This window comes from Pleuronectes platessa, chromosome 9 (assembly GCF_947347685.1).
Source record: "Pleuronectes platessa chromosome 9, fPlePla1.1, whole genome shotgun sequence".
NCBI classification, from domain to species: Eukaryota; Metazoa; Chordata; class Actinopteri; order Pleuronectiformes; family Pleuronectidae; genus Pleuronectes; species Pleuronectes platessa.
The window spans coordinates 17,246,983-17,267,714 of record NC_070634.1 but is presented as its reverse complement, the minus strand read 5'-3'; the positions used below and the strand labels follow the sequence as shown (position 1 = coordinate 17,267,714).

At 41.6% G+C, this 20,732-nt stretch overlaps 1 protein-coding gene across 2 annotated transcripts in view; it reads right to left on the bottom strand.

Annotated features, from left to right (window-relative positions):
- The window catches only part of negr1 (neuronal growth regulator 1), a 133,846-nt gene extending 115,005 nt beyond the window's left edge, over nt 1–18,841 (bottom strand). Inside the window, exon 1 of one of the 2 annotated variants that reach the window (XM_053431189.1) lies at nt 17,984–18,841. In XM_053431189.1, coding sequence (XP_053287164.1) covers nt 17,984–18,153 — 170 coding nt within the window. In that variant the 5' untranslated portion in view covers nt 18,154–18,841. The remainder of the gene's footprint in view (nt 1–17,983) is intronic. The other variant, XM_053431190.1, reaches the window with a different exon arrangement.
- Nucleotides 18,842–20,732: the final 1,891 nt, after the last annotated feature.

Sequence of the window (20,732 nt, the reverse complement as noted above, 5' to 3'; positions counted from 1 at the left end):
AATTGTTGGTTTATACCCAGTTGACACAAGAGGGAAGGGATTCAGCATAAACATTTGACAGGTTGATTGTAAAATAGATCCCGGCACAGGAAGACAGTGTTTGGTGACGGCGGTGATCAGACATACTAAGCACAATGTGCGACATTTCATCGTCTGTCATAAAATTCCTTTTCAGATCCAGTTGCACAAGTGATTTTTTCTAAAAAAGTTTATTTTATTTTTCATGTTGAGTATGTATATGTAGAGTTAATCTTGTTTAGAGCAGAAACTGTCAATAATTTCTGATTTCCCCAACAGTGCGATTGTAAAAAAAAAGTAAATATAAAAAAAGAACTGAACTTCAAAACTGTGGGTGTTGTAAACTTCAAGTCCTGAGAATAGACTGTGTATTTAGAAGAAGAAGATTAGTAACATGACAGCTCCCAAAAAGGAAGCCAAATATCTTGATCGCCCGCTGGTGTCTGGAGGCAGTGTAGGTCTTAAACCCAGATCCCTCCATGTTAGTGGTTTGGACACAGTCCAACATATTGGTGGTGATGAAACATCATGACTGACAGCTGAGAATAGTGCATCCACACCCGGCATATTTTAGCTGTTCCACCCATACAGTCAATGTTCCCAAGTCAAGTCCCAAAACCTAATGTTGAGTTCACACAAAATATAATACCATTTTAACAATATAATAATTTCAATGTGTTTCTAATCATTTTAAGGCTTGGACATTTGGTTGGCTGAAGTCGTCACTTTGGGATGGGGGTTATTGTGATACTATTTCTCACTATTTTGGGTTTTTTAAAAATCAAACAATCAACTGATTAATGGAGAAAACAATCCCCGGATCAACTCAAAGAGAAGATATTTCTATATATTTATGTGTGTCTGTGTGTGTACACAGATACGAATATCATTTTTTTTTAGGAGCAACGGTAACATTGGGTTACTGCTGGCCAACCATCAATAACAGATGGCTAGCTAACATTAGACATTTCTGATTGTTTATTGATTTTATGAGAAAAGATTAGAACTACCAACTGCCTAACCAGCCATGTATCAATCACTGGCTGTGTCCCGGCCTCAGGCTCAGCCACAAAACACATCAACTTGATTGTGAAAATTATTCATTTTCTATGAAGGGAGAAACGTGAACGCTGCATTACACTGTTGTTGCTGTTAAAGCTTCAGCAGATTGCAGTGCGAGGCTATATAATTTATCAGCCACTTTTTCATCATGTTTCAGGTGAACATCAAAGCACGAGACAAAACTACATTCATATTTAATGAAACGCTCTGTCTCTACCTCTAGGAAATATTACAATAAAATCTGATAAAAACGGATCAGAAGACAAATAAATCTGCTTTTCTCATCGCTCGTCTGTTTCAGCGTGCTCTGTGGACATTCCTGGAAATGGCGAGCCACTGTCACTCTCTCTGCTCTCCTTCCTTCCCCTTCTGCCAAATAGGGAAAAGGGTTGGAACAAGCCTGGTGCTGGAGTGATGATTGATGACACGCCTCCTCTGGTGCACACTTGCCTCCTGACACACTCTCACACTGCTACACTTTTCAGCACTAATTGGGCAACCCTGAAAACTCCCCCTTTCTGTGTATGTGGGGTCCCGATGTTAGCAAACCACCCACTAAGAAAAGCTATGCTGTTCTGATTAAGCACTGCCCACAAGCCCCCCAGCATGTCAGCAGTGCACCATGGTCCTGTTTACTGTGTAGTGCACATTGCACAATTTCCAGGCACTGAGGTGAACACCAAGAGCCCTATTATTGACTTAAATGGAGAACCTTTGACCACCCCTTTGGAACACTGGAATTATTTATATCCAACTGTAAAATATGGCATCAATGTACACAGATAATTCATTATGACAGTGACTCCAAACAACGACATAGCAATGCAGTCCAGACAACAGCCACTCGATATTCCCCGGGACTGTGTTGCAGGCCAAGGTGTGCTATGGGGGGACTCACAGTGTTGGTTTCTCCTGACTCCATTAGGGGGTGACTTACATAACGCATGCTATGTGTGTAATGCATTTATGAAGATGGATATTAACTGACACAATTTAGATTAAAAGCCTCGCTCAAGGACACATCAGCTGTATCCTCTTCGCCTGCATTTGAACTGACAACCTCGGGATCATTAATCCATTTAGGGCCCAGAGGGGTTAGAGCGGCGTAAACAGAAGGCTGGTGTCCTTTAGAACAGTTTACTCAACAGAACGCCACGCTCAGATCATGAGTTTATCCGCAATGTTCAGGCAATTACTAAGCATGCAAACCATATGGTTAGAAGGACACCTAATAACAGTCTGCTGTATGTTCGCGGGGTTTCAATGAAGGATAAAGGTTCAGCTTATGAGGCTGAGGAATTGTTGCTGTGCAGTGACGCATGACTGATCTATGCAGTTGGTGAGAGCAAAGAGTATTGTGTAATAAAAAACCCTGCTGAATATACACCTTGTGCCTCTAAATGTGATTAGTATATCGAAACAAGTCGGAAGAACGATTACTGCCATTTTCTCCCTCCGACTACTATCTCTAACGTAAAATCCTACAAACTTTCTTTTCTTTCTAAAAATCCTTTTTCTCTTTTCTTTTTTTCTCTTCTCATTATTACACTTATTTTATCTTCTGCTTTTAACTCTATACGTAATTGGTCATGTTTAAGTGTCTCTCGGCACCCAAACAGTATAATTAGGGCCTGTCACTTCCTCAGTGGCAAATTAAACCATGAGAGGCTTCAGTGTGTCACGTCCAAGAGAAAATCATATTAAGTTAAATGAATGAGGAGGTGGATATGATTTGGATTTATTTCCTTGCCGGCTCTCATGCGAGGCTTAAGAAGCTCCTTCTGAGGACGAACTCAGAACTTTAGGTAGCCGCCATGCCTTGGACTGGCCAGCTAGCGTATTAGCTGTTCCTGAAACTATTTATGTAAGCTTACACCGTGAATTATTCTTATTCCATTTTTTTAATATCTACAAAGGAATGCCCGCATGAATTATTCATGAAGCTGTAAACAGTATTTCCCCTATTATAAACTGTGAGATAAAAAATATATCTGTGGAATAATTTAGTCGGCCAAGCAGCCGCTGCGCTGACACACAAGAAGTGCACATTCGGGCTGATCGCAGAAAATAAAAATCACTTTGGAGAAAGAGGTAAATATGAAGTGCTCTGAAGATTTACTCACAGAAACGGTTTCCTCACTGTCAGATAAACGATGTAATGTCTCTTTCAACGACGTCAATCATTACCAACACAGTGAAAAGTACTATAGCTTCATATTTAGATATAGCTATGTCAAAAGCACCCACCAGTATATACTGTAGGTACTGCCATTTCATTGCTCGCACACATATATACCCCTGAAAGACTGATGCAGAATGTGTGATTCACTCAAGTGTGTTTTAAAAGGTGGCCCAATACTTGTGATATTTTTATAAAAGCTTTCACTTTATTTGTCCATTTCCATGGTAGCTGGAAAACAGAAAGTGACACAGCATGTAAATAAATAGGTCTTGTAGCCAGAAAACCCAATTCTGTCAATGTCAAGTGTCAGGGCTTATAGGAACATTAAACCTCTTGGATTGCAGGAGACTTGTTGAAAGTTACTTTGCTCCAAACTTCCAAAGTCAGTTCTTACATTGACAAGAAAGTGTTTTCCATTTATATAAGCAGTTCTCCTCTTCTGGAGTCCTTTCTTCTAGTGATTTTCTTTGATAGATATGGGTCTAACCCCAATGCAGAGATTGCTCCTGGGTGTGATATCATGACCACGTATCAGTCTGTCATCGACCTCTCACTTCTTAACTTTGTCCTTTTTAATTCTAGACTATTATACAATTAATTTCTAAGAAATGTTGTCAATAAAACTGCTTGTGTGCTAAAACGATCCATTAGGCAAAGTTTAGTGGAATTTGAAAAAATCTGTCAACACAATATTTCTGAGTGGAAAAATCAATCCTTTTTCTCTTGTAGCACAAATTCATATTTCTAACTCTTTATAAATGTTTTATTTATTTTAGTCCACATCTGAATTTTGAATAATGTATCTGGAAAAAATGTCCTGCTGCGTGTAGCGGTTGTCTGCTGTTCACACAGGCAGTGGCCAAATGAAAACCAAGCCAATCCGTGGTGCAACCACAGCCAGTGTGGCCCAGGTCCACTGATCAAAGGGGACTAGCTGTGGAGCTAGCACACCTGCAGCTGGTGAGTTCAAGGACGTCAGGAGGACAGGAGGATGTGTATAGACAACACTGCAATCAAACACAACACTGATGAGTATTTAATGATAAACGTGTAATTAATTTAAGTATGTTAAAAAAAACTGTTCAAACCCTGTTTTGCTTTAGTAAATTGGCAAACTGTAAACACAGGGAGACTTCAGCTTGGTTGTACTTTGTGTAATGTCATGTTTTTTTCGACAGCACATGAAGGCAGCTCCAGAAGCGTTTGAAAAAGAGACTCAAAGAGAGACCTAACTCTTTGAAAAAGTTATTTATAGTCCATCTTTGAGTTTCTTTAAATTATATTAAAATCACACAGATATGCTTTTCATCAGAAAAAATATTCCAGCTTTAACAGTTCAGTATATTGCCAATGCAGACCTTGTCAGAGAACTATGAGGGTAATGTTTAAAAAATAATGCAATAAAATAATAGTTCAGTAATTGTAATCAAGGTAATTATTGTGATATTGACTTGAAGTCATATTGCCCAGCTCTACAAGGAGGGTATACAGTAGCTTGTGTGTTGTGGAACAACAGCAAACATCACTCAGGATTTTTAAATCAGCAATTTTTATAATTGTATATTTATATTTATAATATAACTAGGGATGCACCGATATGGAAATTCTTGGCCGATACCGATACCGATATTTAAAATAACAATCTGGCCGATAGCCGATACCGATACCGATATTTGTTTATTTTCTTTTTGTTGTTATTCATTCACCCTTTTGTGCCAGAAAAATAATTAAATCATTATTAAAAAAGCACTATTCATCACTCTTATCTTTTAATGAGCACAAATTGAATCAGATTTATGAAACAATCTCTGATTTAACTAAACTTTATTTAACAGAGACATATTAGGCCCATTTTACCGCAAGTTGAAATGGTTCCTTGGGATCTTAATGAAATGACTAACATATTTTGGTCAAAATACCACAAGGATAATTTAAAACAGCACCTTGTTACCCTGTCTAAAACAGCCCTGTTAAAGTATCATTATAGAGAACGCTCTTCTCATTGATTTACGGTAGCAGTATTGCCCGTTTATTAGATGTGTTACGGCTTCTGTGTGTATGACGTATGTTGTCAATTCCCTTGTTACCTGTGCATGAGACGGATGAATAGAGCCGGTGCACATGAGAATAAAGTACTTTAACAGACGCTACGCTCATACTTTTTACGCCAAGTTACACTGCGTGAGTCAAGATAACTTAACAAGCCCTCCTCAGTTTTACCTGTTTTGAGTGTCGGGCAGAAATCACATCGCGTCAACACCCACCGTGGCCCTTCGCGATGCTTGTTTTAATTAAACAGTCGGATTCCCCTGGTCCGCACCAGTTCTCAGTCAGCTGCTAGGCGCCAGCCGGAGGGTTCCCCCAGCGGTCGCCGTAGCTGAGGTGATCCGCGAGAAGGGCCCGACACGCGTCCAGAGTGGCCGCCGCTGACCGCGTACCCAGTCCCCTCCAACGGCCCGCCTTCCGCGCCGGCGCCGTGAGGTGCCACCGGATTAGGACCTCCCGGTGCCGCACACTGAGCCTCCGGCGGCGCGGAGAGGAGGGCGACGGAGCGACTGCTCCCCCAGCCGCGGCACGTGCCCAGCGGTTTTACCACAAATATGAACATCGGCCAATGATATCGGTGAAAGTCAAGTTTATTACCGATAAGCCGATATCAGTAAACGAGGCGAATATCGGCCGCTACCGATGTTCGGCCGATATATTGGTGCATCCCTAAATATAACCCAATCTTAATTGGCTAATTGGCCATTATTTCAAGCTCCCAAACTACAACATTTCCCCTGGAACCAAAAGAACCTTACTGAACAAATAGGGAAATCTGTGTTCACTCTTCAAATATGTTACAATACCATTGCTGTAGTGGACTGTGAGAAGAACTCAGGTCACATAATTGATCAAATCTGAGTGGGGTTAGATGATAAGAAAATACTTTTTTGTGTCGAGTCACTTAACATCACTTAATCTTGGAGACAATCTCCCTGCAGAGTTGTCTAATCAATAACCAAGATCCACCTTCATTCATGTCTCATCCAATCACAACCTCACTGTCATTTCAGTAGCGCCCATCCCGTTGCCAAGTATCCTCAGATCACATGATTCCTCTCATAAAGACCTTGAGCTCTGCTCCTCCTCATCACCAGCAGTGTCGAGGCCCCGGGGAGTTTTCTACATATTAAATTAAACAAACTCATCGTACTGCTTCCTGTTGTGATCTACTTTCAAGCACCAAAGTCGATTTTTCCTGTTCAACATGAATTTGGAAATTAATATGACTTAAATTTCTATTTTGTTCCTCTTCAGGTCTCTCCTGATTGAAATAATAGTTTTGGGGAATTTCTGCAGTGCTCTGCAACATCATTATATCAATGTCCATAGTTGTTTTTCACTGCACATTCACTTTACCTAATAATCTCATATTTGATTCTAAAGTTCTTGCTCATTTAGCTTGTGACAGCCCACATATTAAAATATGAATAACCACATAAGTCTCAATATCACCTTGTCTCAGATGATTACATGTATGTGTAAGACACCACTCTTGTACTTTACTGAGAGAAAGAGAAACCTTGTGCTTCACTGTAAACACTTGTGATTATAGAGCTTCTTACTCATAACTATATGCTCTACACTACCTGAAAATATTTCCTCATCAGTGTTACTTTCTCTGAAATGCATATGATTTCCCTTTCCCGCAGTCTTACAATCAAATCAACCACTGCTGCTTCCTCAAGGTGAATCATATTGTTCCCAGGAAAGTAATACCCAGCCAATACTGTCGGGTGGAAAACAGAAAAACTATTGGCATCCACAGAGAATGTAAACTTCATCATCTCTGAATGGCCACATTGGTCTGTCAGAGAGGATATGGCTGTTTTGCAGGTGGTTGTTTTACGTCAACAGATCTGATGAGAAAATCAGAAAACACACCAAAATTAATAGTGAAAGCAGTCATTTCCAGGAATGCCACTGTTTCAAGAACCACCCCCACCCCCACATTTTTGTATTGTGGAACACTAGCATCAGCATAAACACAACATAATAAAGCATCTGGCTCAGATATCCCCTTAAGTGAGCAGTACATGCCACTGAAGTCATTCAGCTCAGCACCTGCTCCCACATGTAGCTCTGCCTGTGATGGCAGATACCGAACAAAACACCAACGACTAACCTCACAAAAACTGCATTGCAGACTTTTTTCTCTTTTGAACTTGTTGAACGGCCCTGAGGTGGCCGTGAAAACAAAGATGACAGGTTATCCTCTCCAGGCTTTGAAAAGACTACCCATTAGCAATGGCAGTGGCAAAACGAGGGTGAATATTCTTACATGAAAGCAACATCCACAACGCACAGAGAGGATGGCAGCAGGGGCATTGTGATGGAATCAAAGACAGAGCCCGGATGGAGGTTTACGGAAGAAAGCAATGGCCCACACACTTCCACTTAAGACAACTGAGGTTTTTAGAGATAGTAGAACGTACCGCAGGCGCTGGAAACTGATTGCATGTCTCAGGGATGTGCTACTGTGAAACCTGACTGTGTCACAGACTGTCTGTTTATTAAATCCCCTTTCAGCATGCACATTTGAACATGACAGAGGTAGGGTAGCTTCATACACTGTATTATCTAGACACATATTATTTGTAGTTCCCAGGGCTGGATGCTAATTAGCTTGGAGCTGTAATACCCCCTTTCAAAATGCTCACTGTGTATTAGGAGGAGAACAGAACAAGAACAGTTAATTACCTGTATTAAAGTATGGTAATGGTATTGATATTTCCAAAAACATGGCGTGCCAATCCATTTTCATAGTGCCAGCCATCTTGTTTCCTCACAAACCCAGGGCATCCATTGTTAAGCAGTGGGTAACTTCTGTATGTGTATGTTGCTAAATAAAACTAAGATGTTAGCATGTCTACATAATGCGGTAAAGTTGGAAAACACATTTCTCAATTTATTGCTAATTTTAAGTATGACCTTTTTCATATTAAGGTATTTAGAAAATAGAAAATACTATTTACATGCAGTGTTTTATTCAGATGATTATTATTATTGTGCCCATGTATTCACTAAAATAAAAAGGATGAGGTCAAATGTGACTAAAAAAGCGGATTAAATGAGCACTAGTTGCAGAAAAAGTTGTGTTTGTTTTTGTGCGTCTCTTTTTTGACAGTTATGCGTGATGAGGTTGTCTAAAATATTCCTGTCGCTGTCTCAAGAGGAATAAATGATAATTTGATGAATGACATGGATAGGGGCTGCATTTTGTTCTTTTCATTATCCAGTGCCCGGTTTGTTTTGATGCCTTTGCTTAAGTGTGTGAGTTGACAGCTGTATATGACACAGACCAGAATATCTAATGACTAAAATACGGACAAAGTACTAAAGACAGAATGGCCACAACTACATTTGCTTTTGACTTCTTACCTTTAGATGCAATTAAAGGTGAAGTGAGCCATTCTGAAGAAAGATAGTTGATATTTTAACTCAATGAAAAAAACAAATACACCCCTACACTGCAGGTGGACCTTCAGAAGCTTCACCTGCAAATTCCTGATGGATTCCTAACCCAATAAAATACAAAATACAATAACACAAATACAGTAAAATGGTTCAATTTAGAGCATCTTATCAAAGTCTAAGAATGTGCTGCTACCTGCTTCCCATGAAGCACTGCACAGTATGAATGTTGTTAGATCTCAGTGCTGCCTCTGACACAACAGACCACCACATTGTTTCCGAGTGCCTAGAGCACTGGGTTGAATCTCAGGCACGGCACTCAAATGGTTTGTGTCCTTTAAAGAAAGTTTATTTTCCTGTTTTTAAGACATGTTTCCCCAGGAGCCATAGAGTGAAAAAAAGTGTCCTATCGGTGTAATGCTGACGACAAACAGTTGTACCTCCCTGTAAGACCTGGCCCACCTGCTTCCCCAGATTGCCTGTTCTGCTGCCTTAATGGCATCAAGGACTGAATGGATGATTGTAAATGTGTTTGTGAGAGAGAGAGTCGATGAGTATGACAATGGGTAAAGATGGCTGCACACAACTCTAAGATGTAGCAACAGCACAAAAGACAAAGTTCCACATCTTTGACATTATTATGAAAGGATCCTTCTGAAATTGGGGTGGGACTAGGTTAGACAATCCAGGCCTTTGCTGCTTTCCACCTGGAATATGGTGATGCACTGTATTTAAGACACCGACAGATTACCCTGCCACATCTTATGCTGTTGCAAAATGCAGCTAAATGGCTGCTAACTAAATCAGAAAAAGTCTGCCCATGTTATTCAGCTATCAATCACACCATAGACTAACTGGCCATCGGGACTACTGGAATAAATCTTGATGGGCTTTAGAGTGTCCATTCACCCTATCAGATGCCATAAAGGCCATTTCAGGAGCTCCCTTCCATTTGTATGCCTTAATGTCGCCACTGGTTTTGCCTGCATTGAAATTAATTCCATTGAAATCCACACAGTCTGGTGGCAATGGAAGGGTAAACTACTCTATGATCTTCCCATTCAATCCTTAAATTAACACTATCTATTAGTTTGTGCAAGATTGACCATCTCTCCCTCTGATTGCTCTATTTTCCCTCATCTCCCATCTTCCCCTCCTCTTTCCTTTGACCTGTGCACAAGCTTGAACACTCCCTGTTGCTTCAATAGTCATGTATGGTGCAGTCCAAGCCACTTTGTTTATTTCACATTCATAGAGCCTGGGCTCTGTAGGAACACAGAATGGACTGCTGGGGGACTGTGAGGAGATTCAATGAATTTCACAAAAATGGTCCTCGATTACAATCACTTACAGAACCTTTAAGGAACAGAGAGTTGCCGAGAGAAAGACCGAAAATAGGTGGCTATGAGATAAAACTGAAAGAGAGAGTCAGAAAGAGGCGGAGATCAGTGGAGAAATCAAACTCCCATTATGAAAAGCAAGTCTCAGTCTAAAATAAGAATCCTATTGAATGGCAGTCTCACAGATCATTTGATGAATTTGCTGTTTAACATGAGCACAGATTGAGACACTGTCCCTGCCCTGGTGTGGTCTGGACAAAGTGTGAAAGGCTATTAATGTCAACATTTTTCTTAAACCATCAATCATTTGTGTGTTCTGTTGTGGCAAAAATTACAACAAAATCCTTTCATAGCGGCATGGTCCTGAATACACATTAGTGCTAAACATACTATACAACAATGGAGGTCGCAGACATTTTCAATATCACTGTTCTAACCTTTGTGACTGATTATAGTGTTCTGTGTTCCCATAATAAGTCAAGTGCTTAGGGGACTGTTTTAAATTCCACTTGAGCAACACCGGATTTTGTTCTGTTTAATTGGATTATTCTACAGTAACAAACCATTTGTGCCATCTGTGCAAAAAAAGCAAAGAGTTAATACACTGTCATGAAACTACAGCTAATCAGTAGGTTTCAAATAGGGGCATTTTTCATGGCTGCTTTTCATCAACCACAAAATTGAATAAAAAGGCATTCAGTGAAATAGGCTCCGGTTTTTCATTCACACTGCAACCCCATACACTATGGACATTTACAGTGCATAACTTTGAAAAAATATGAATTAATTAGTCTCATAAATTAGCTTTTATTCATCTCTGTGTAGCATGACACTTCTCTTACCTTAACTCCTGACCACACTGGGGAAAAAACGTGGCACTATTCTCAGTGATATTGATTTGCTTCACTGCTTCTTTCTCCATTGACTAATAATTACCAATGCAGACTCTCCAATTACTCGGCTCCAACTAACATTTACAGCAGTCGGAAATCCACACACTCATTATGCAGATGACAGAGAGAGTAAGAGAGAAAAAACAAAAAACCTGCTCAGAGCGACTCCAATTAAAATATTTTAGCTATGCCAACACAGAACCAAAAGACTTATGACAATGCCTACATCCTTTGGCCGATGGAGTTTCTAATCAATTGTGAGAGACCTGCCATCGTGAATACATGAGTGAGTCACATAATAAAATAGATATTACAGTCAATCATTTGCACATTTGGAGAATTCCCCTGATTGATTTCTCAGACTATCTGGTACATTGGGGAAATACAGTTAATGTCTAATACGATGCTGCAATCAGGGGACCTTTGCATCTGGTAAAAGTAATGGACAGGATCTCAAATTTGAAGATGATGTGAGGTCATATATCACATTCAACATGCAGTGTACAGTAAGGTAAACTGGTTTTACTGTTTCTAACTCAGAAAACATGGTTCCCTGGAAGGAATTCCGTCCACTAGAAAGCTCTCCATGTGTAAACCAAAGATAAGACACTTGGATTTCTATAGCCATCTAGTGAGCTGAAATCCCTATAGATGGTTTTAATTCACCAAAGGGCATCGCTAAGATAACCATGTGTCAACACTTGTGATTTGTTATTCCCCCAGGGTCAGATAATGTTTACCTGTGGTCCCTCGAACCTCAGCTCATGCTCACACATAAAGATCTTTTATTGAGGATAATGTAATCAACCGCTCGACCCTGAGAGGCTATCTCACAGAAGATCATTCAATCCCCCACTTATGCAACTAAGCCCCACAGGGACAAATCTTAAAACATTCAAAAATGATGAATATTATGTCAGTGTCAATTGATCAATCAATCAATCAAACCATCGGCGGCATGACAGCTCCAGATTCTCACTTGGACTCAGCAGGGCTGAATTCAGAGATTTATGACTATACTTACCGGGTAGGGAGATATAAAGTACATGCAGGAAATTTCATGTTTCCCAGAAGCTTTCTAAAGGTTGGGGTGATTTCCATGCTCAGCATACCAAGCAAAGCGTACCACCCCTGTGACTGCACTCGTTCTTTCAAAGCTTTACCAACGCTCAGGCTCGAAACTCTGATGTCAGCAAGTTTTGTCTATAACCTGCTGACATGAGAAGCATACCAAGACAGTTTTTTTTTACTTAGCTTAACTAAGGAGGCACGTAGGAGAATACGACATGTTGTCAGAGAAGACTAATTATCATGAAACACAAGGAGATGCTAACTGATTGATTAAGAGGTTTAATTGAAGGGGCTCTGAGGATTCATTTCATCTCTCTGTGATGAAAGGCAGCAAATGTTGACGAATTATTTGGAACAGAAAAGGCTGTACACTGTTCAACAAAAGAGCCGGTAAAAACAAATTGCTCACAGGATTATTTGTCAGAGAGATGAGCTTCATCTTGTACATAAAAAGACGATATATACTCTACAGATTATATACTATACTCTAACAAAGCAGACTATACTATACCATAGAAACAGGTTTTTTTTTTATCCAGCTTGTTGAAAATGTATATGTCAACGATCTGATTTATCAGTACTCAGTAAAAACGTCCAATTTCAGTATTCACACCTGTGTAACTAATACACTTGTAACTAGGGGACAAATCAAGCTTTTCATTCAATTTAAATCGTAAACTATTTCCAAGTCCAGCAGTCAGTGATGTGAAAAAGAGATAAGTCTCCCAGTAGACAGGTTCCTGAAAAATTCAGTTTCAAGTAACTTCACTTTAAAATTGCCCGAAAGATAACCTGTTATTGCCTCTCTAGTCACTGTCTGTCAAGTTTAATTTTGAGGCTTATAGCTTTCTCACGAAACAAAAAACACTCCTCTGTGATTTTGCCGTGGAATTATTGCAATTATGTGGATGCTCACAACTCAGAATGGGAAAAAGCTCAATTTTCCACCCCAAATCATTTTCCATATCCCCTATAATTGTAGTTATTAGAGAGATGCTTTAAAAGCTAGCATAGCATCTGTTTCCCTCGAAAGGATTTACCTTGAAAAAAAGCATTTCCATTTAGGGCTTTAATTTATCAGGACTCTAAATCACTTTAGTGGTAATTGAAATATATTAGAAATAGAAATGCAGGGTTTTTAGAGAGTACAATGGATAGACTTGCCTGGCAAATGATGACCATGAAGGTAATCCATTTGGAAATGATTTACAGTGTGCGAATATGGCTTGCATGCAGGTTGTTATTTACAAGTATGGATCTCTGTAAACCTGCTATGAGTGCAGTTTAACAAATGCATCTTACTTTTGAACCAAGTATGAACTGTGACAATGCTACAATAACCCTTGGATTTGTCTTATGAGTAATATCATTCTGCATTTACTGGATATTTTTAAACTCGACACAACAAACCAAAATACCCAAATAAATGACATTTCTCATTGCTGGGTGATGAATAAGTCTGTCTTTCAAAAGATTGTTTATTAGAACAGGCTTTGATATTAAAATTGCAGACACTGTTCTTTGGATGACACTTCCTTTCATAAATAGCTTTGCAGCTTTGCAAGTATTCATCTAAAGACATGAGGCTGCACAAACTGGACGACTATTTAAAACAAGCCATGATGGTCTTTGAGTTTCAATTGGATGCTGTGGAGGAGGATAACTAGAGGTTTAATGGCGGCGGCTACATAGAAAGGCTTTCTAGCCCTTGCTCTGGCATGTCAACTTGTCCAACGTCCATCTGTACTAAAGCTCATCTATTAAGAATGGATGCCAGAGTAATGAATCTGATGAATACTTTAGTATAGCCGGCTTCCCTTGGGCAAGAAGAGATAGGCCTTGATATGAGCAATATGCTGGCTTTCTACTGTTAGAAAGGAAAGGTCGGATTATTTGGACCTAGAACCGTATAATTTTCTCAGCACAAGTAATATCTCTATGTGCATATATCCAGTGGACAACCCCAACAACCCCACCTCATCGAATGACAGCGTCTATTCACTAACCAAAAATTAGGTCAGTTGACGTGCCCAACACCTGATCCTGCGATGTGCAGAGACTGTGGAAGACAACAATGTTGTGCTGACAGCAAAACGGATCCACTTAAACATGTGATGCGACCAACAGGCAAGAGGATTTAGGCGTTTAATTAGCGGTGACAGACTCAGGTGTGCCCACATACATGTCAGAAGAGGAAAACCAGGTTTTCCCATGAACACGTTTGTTAAACTGCAGATAGAACGGATGTATTCAGAGCCCAGTTTATCTGCTGCATCACCAATCAAGCTGCTGGAGAGATGAAGCAAGCTTGCTTATACTTTTTAAACAGAAGTGGCTGTGGCCTAATTAAAAAAGTGCTGAAATGCAAAAAAAAGTGGAAAGGGTGCTTATCTGCTATGTTTATAGTCTGTGTTAAGGAGACAGTCAACAATTCCTCCTTTAACTTGTGTCCCGTGGAGTTTGAACAGCTACTTAATATTCTTCAATTCTGTCTTAGCAGCATCTGTGCCAGGGCGGGAGCACCAGGCCATTTAAACTAGATGTTGTCTCTGGCACAAGTGCTTATAGTAAATGTCAGGACCTTTCAGAGCCATAATAATGACACAGTTGAGGAAAATGATACATGGTGGCGTTTCTGTCCTGGGTGAGGCTGGAAAACTCAGCTCCAGTACAATCATGTACAGCCAGAAGAGATTTTCATCAACTGGTCTGTTGACGTGAGGCAATGATTTTAGATTTATACGAATACCAGACTTTCAAACCAGTGACAGGTCAATTTTGCACCATTACAGAGACTAAGGCCTGTGGGGCGGACCTTATTTTGTCGCTGAGGCCCAACTGTCAAACTGAATTACAAAAATAAGCTTGGATCGCTGCCTAACCCTTGCTGTGTACTGCCCATCTCCGTTTTTATTTGTATTGTTTCTATTTTCTCCCGAGGTAGAATGTAAAATCTCAAGTATACCTTTAGTCTAGTTTTCATCATATTGTACATGTTTCACCTGTATAATAGGAACATAGCCTTTCATGAACTGAGCCCAGAGCATCTAGATAAAAAGGTAATACAAACTTTAAAAATAGTACTGCAAATTGTAATCGTGGTTCAGATTTCAGTCTCCTCAGATTAAATTTACAGTGAATAGCTCTTTGCTGTTTATTACAGCTGCTTAACCATGTGGAAGAGGCTGCCACTGTTACCATGTGTTTCCAGACAGCATGGGGAACTGTCTTTGCATCCTGCTGTTCCCTTTAAATTCATAGCCAGATGAGTAATTTACAGGGTACAGTCAAGGTGTATTCATCTGAATCCAAATTATATGAAACCTGTGTAACAGGGTGGGGAAGAAAAGGGATGTGCAACTCCTCTGAACAATGTGCTCCCTATGGAGGCTCACAGATTTGCGGCTAAGTAAAAAGAGGCAGCATATGTGCACAACTTGAATGTAACCATGTAAGAGGCTTTGAAGAGGCAGGACGAATCATTTCAAATACAACGGGCATTTTGTTAAAGGCGGGATTGGCTTTGCTTTTAAGTAACAAAACGAGATTAAAAGGTTGAAGATGCACGTGCAGTGTGAGAAGCAGAAATCGTTTAATAGATGTGGACCAACTGCCTGACATGAATCAGAGCAGCAGTAATGCAGCACGCAGAACTGAAGAGGGAAATGAACATATGACAGCGGACGTGCCTCTCGGGAGCTACTCCATAATCCTAAGGCACTGACTAATTGCGTGCTTCTGGGTTTTGTCAGTATTTCACAATGGTCACATTTTTTAGGCAGCAATCAGCTCCGGGGCACGGCAAAATTGTCTTCTAATAGTCAGGGGTCACGACCAAAGAGAATCTCAACAAACAGCCACTGTTTCCTGCACCGGGTCCCTCTGAGTTGGCTCTCAAGGCAGATGAAAAAAAACAAAGGAGGAAAAAAAGAGAGCCACGGTTGATTGTGGTCCGAGAAAATGACTCTGCCAAGACAGGCAAGGCCTTTGTCATTACTTGGGGCGATGACAGTGTTTTGCAATTAGATGCACACAGAGGAACAAGTAGAGCTGTTTTACAGGCTTAAAATCTGTATCAGGTCAGCAGGTGCAAGCGAACTGATAACATCACATTGGCAGCATTCACATGAGTGAAAAAAAATCCAGTCAATGGTTACAGCGAGTTTTGAATAAACCATTAATTAGCTGTGAGAGAGAGGCGATGAAAGCGTCTTCAGAGTGTTTACCCTAACCATTTCCTCGATTTTCTACACAGCATTTACTGAGGCAATGACCCGCCTGTGGAGTGTGTTGCCTTATTCAGGGGGTGGGAGGCATCGTGTTTATTGAGCTGATTCATAGTAGAGGGATAATCTCTGGCCCAATAAACCATCAGGATTCAGGCAAAGCTTCTGCCGCTGATCACAGCCAGCCCAGACCGACACCAGGGAATTAGACGCCCCCACTAAAGAGACAGTCGGAGGTGGAAGTCTATTTGATGGGACGGCCCTCGGGCATAAAGGGAACATGTTAAAAATAGTGAGTACCCCCTCAGCTGTTGCCAAGGTAATTCTGCCATGAGCACCAACGTATGGTCATAATGAGACGCCCATCTCTGTGCCGCCAAAGATGATGACCTTACGTCACAGACACAACTCCCGTCTTTAACGATCAAGCAGGAGGCACCACCGACTAAAAGGCCACACTGAGTGGAACTTTAGACAGTTGGCTGCTCTGTATTCAGGTCCACACCCAGAACCTCTCAGAGTCAACATCCACAGAATTCATATTGAAATTGGGTGAGCCTGCCCCGCTCAGCCCTCTCCTCACAGCTGTCACAGCGGATATTTGATATGGGAGGGACAAGATATTATCAGAGTCCATCGAAGAGTTTGCTTCTTTTTGTGTGTACTTTGTGTACACACAAAAAGAGTTTGAGTGTTTTCACGAGACACCGGGATGGATAATGCCGATAAATGTCACTTAAAGTATGCAGTCAATTATATTTTAGAAAAGCAGAATGTTGTCTCAGCGTCAGGGGAACATTTTGATGATAAATGTTATTTTTGCATTTCTAAGCTCTGTAGTGTATGGGTCCAAACCACGCCCGTGAAAGTTAATGTACCTGAGCAGCTGGCATCGTACCGTGCGTGATGGAGGGAGGATGGGGTGAGGATGGAGGGAGGATGGAGTGAGGATAGAGGGAGGGAGGAGGGAGGAGGGGGAGGAGGAGGATGGGGGAGACACTGCCATAACTCGGCTGCTGATGTACAGCGACCACACACACTCTCCAGCCTCGTTTTGAAACTGCGACATCACAGTGTGCATCCGAAAAGACTGAGTAACCGCACACAAACACACACACACACACACACAACAGAAACCAGCAGGATGCCACACATCCACACGAACATATGTGGTCCTAGTTTAGCACTTGTGTGACGGACATGTTGTGATGAAATTACATAAGCGCTGGTGTGTGTGTGTGTGTGTGTGTGGGGGGGGGTAATGTGGCGACTCGAGCGACACTGTCCCATTTAGAGCAGCTTCGAAAACCCAGCACACGCAGTCGTGAATCCCTGCTGGCGGACGAGCACAATGGGGAAGCGTCTCCGAAAACTTTGCCGCTAGCATCCGAGCTAAGGTGCACTTGTCGCCGGAGCAGCATCCCGCTTGGCGGCCGTTGCACCGAGCGTCTCCTCTCCCAGCCCCCCTCCGCTAGCTCCCTCCCTCCCTTCCTCCTGTCAGGCGAAAATAACAGGGACCGGGGGGGATGGAGGGAAAATGACCCATTGTGTGTTCCCCGCGAGCTCCGAGTGACATACCCGCAAAGTACTTCACAGAAAACGGCGTTAGCCGGAGAGAGCGGTGCCTGGGTTCAGCTGCCGCGGAGGAGCGAGAGAGTGAGAGCGGGAGAAAGTTGTGTTGCGTGTTAGCTCGTCCGGTGTGTGTGTGTGTTGTTTGTGTTGTTTTTGTACCTGAGCAGAGCCGTGTCGCCTTGTCTGCTGACCACATTCTCCACCGAAGAATAGTCCACAGTTTGTCCGGCGGGCAGACAGGACGGCAGGAAGCAGCACAGGCTGAGGATGATCGCAGTGAGCCACTGACCGGACACACACGCGTCCTGCACCGCAGTCATTATGTCCATCGCAGCCCAAGTAAGTCTGCTTAAAAAAAAACTAAACAAACCCGTGTGGAGCAGGTGGAGGGGTGGGGGGAGGCAGGTTCGCTTTAGAAAAGAAAAGAAAAAACAAAACCCTCGACGAGAACCCGGCGCGTTTTAATTCCCACACTTCTCCCTCCTCTGCAGCCCCGGTGGAAGAAAAACGCTCCGCCGCGCACTTTCCCTTCGGTTCAGTTCGGTCCGGATGCTGCGGAGCCCACACCACCACTCTGCTGAAGTGAGCTCTCCAGTGGCTCGCACACCATCTAGTGAGGAGGAGACGCGCTGTGAAATGGGAGCAGACCTCGAAGCAGACAACCCCCAGGCTCGGATCCTGTTGCCATGCGGCCGTTTCCCGGGCAACCCCCTCTCCCAGTGGCTCGTGATGGAGCGGTAACACTGGGAGGTATCGACACGACCCGGGAGCAATTAAAGATATCGACCCGGAGAACCACCCCCACTATTTGTTCGCTTCCCCTTAAGGAAATGAGCGTTTGGCCGGAAAAAAAATGGAGCTCTGCGATGACGGTGACGCAGGAGTCGAATGCTCAGGGAAACTCTGAGAAAGATTTAAGTTCTCTTTTAACAACAACACAAGAAGGGGAACTCACAGGCAGCTCGTGTGCAAATGAGCACCAGTTAACCATGTGCATGTGTTAGTCTGCTCCACAAAATAGTTGCTTCTTATCATTCACTATTAAGGGGAACTGCAAAAAACATGTGGGACCTTTCTCTCTCTCTCCCTCCCACACACACACACACAGACCCACACAGACACTGGGGAGTTTTAAAGTTTGTTCTAGAGCAGTAGCCCCCCCCCCCCCCCCCCCCCCTGCATTATGCCGCTCTAAGCCTTTTGACTTAGCCCACATAAATCTCCACAGACTGTACAGCCGCAGCCATGGAAAAGACACACATTTCACTGAGGTGACATGTTGGCATGGTGCCTTTGAATCATTGCAGTTGACACATGGCTTTTCATGACTATAACAAAAATATCCTTGTGGACTTTAAACCAACATTAGACCGAGCAGTCAGGGCTTTGTGAGTGTTGCAGAAAATGTGCTTTAAAGTGCATACGATTTTGGAAAAGATTTCCAGTAGGACGACTGTGGGGATGTTCTAATTTGTTGAAAATGTTCAAGTAACAGCTGTCAAGCCATGGTGTGAGTAATCCCTATTGTTATGATTCATCCATGCAGCCATTATTGTTCCATTGTTTTCATTGGTGTTATTGCCCTAGCCATGGAGGTTATGTTTTTGCACATGTCCAGTTGGTTGATTTGTTTGTCTGTCAGCAGGATTATGCAAAAACTACTTAACAAATTTCCTCAAACTAGGTAGAAGTCTGGGACATGGGCCAAGAGTGAACCTATTAAATTGTCATAAACTGATCTGACTTCAGTTGCAAGTGGCTTCTCCGAGGTTAAATTAACAAATCAAATAGACTTAGCAACGAGTGTTGCAACTCGTTTAATTACCTTTGCCAAAGAGCTTTTTTTTTAATAATAATAACTTGATCTGGAAAGCACTTATATAAACTGAGGTACAAAGTGCTTCACACAAAGGTCCATGGCAAAATGAAGAATCCATTGTAATAAAAGATATTCTGTTCGATCCAATTTTAGAGCCAAAGCTTGGCATAATACGGTGTTTGATGATACTGCTTTCAAACCTGGCCTGTTGATTGGTTGGTTTGTCAGAAAGATTACACAAAAACTACACAAAGGATTTCCATGAAAGTTGTTGAAAGAATGGGACATGGGCCAACAAAGAGCTCATTCAATTTTGGCATGGCTCAGGTAAATAAAAGGGATTCCGGGAAATAATGCACGGATCTTGTTTGTAAAACCAAGCATCTTTAGGGAATTGATAATGTGCGATTTTGTGTGGATCCAAATACAAATGTGGATTTAAAGGACCAGTGTGTAAGATTTAGGTGAAAGGGATCGATTGACAGAAATTGAATATAAAGTAATCCTAGTCATGTTTTCACTTGTGTGTTTCACCTAAATTGTTGATGTCTTCAACCTAGAATGAAGCCCTTTTTATACAGTAGCCCAGACTGGACAAACACCATTTGAGGTTTTAAGACAACTGAAGGCCACCACAGGTTCTCTATCAATTTTGGAAGGGGAGGGTGAGGTGACGGGTATTCAGCTGCAATATGCAACTACACCACTAGATGTCACTTAATCCTACACACTGCACCTTTAAATATAGTTTTATTTGTGGGGTGCACTTTACAGTTATAACGTTTTAAATCACTTTTTTTAACATTGACCACCGCACCCTTTACAGAGGTGTGTGCTTGACTGAGTACCATTCTAGTTGCTGATGTTATTTGCAAGTTTGCAGTTTGTATCCTATATATAAACTTTCCTATTCTTTTCCTCCTAATCTAATATAACACTTGCTTTTGCCTTTATACTTTCCTTTATTAATTTCCCCAAGGGGAATAATACTGTTTGATGATATTTTATCTTAAAATCTTATCTCACAGACCACAGAACCAAGATTGTAGACAGTGATATTATCAAGATGCGCTGTCTGGAGCTGCTCGA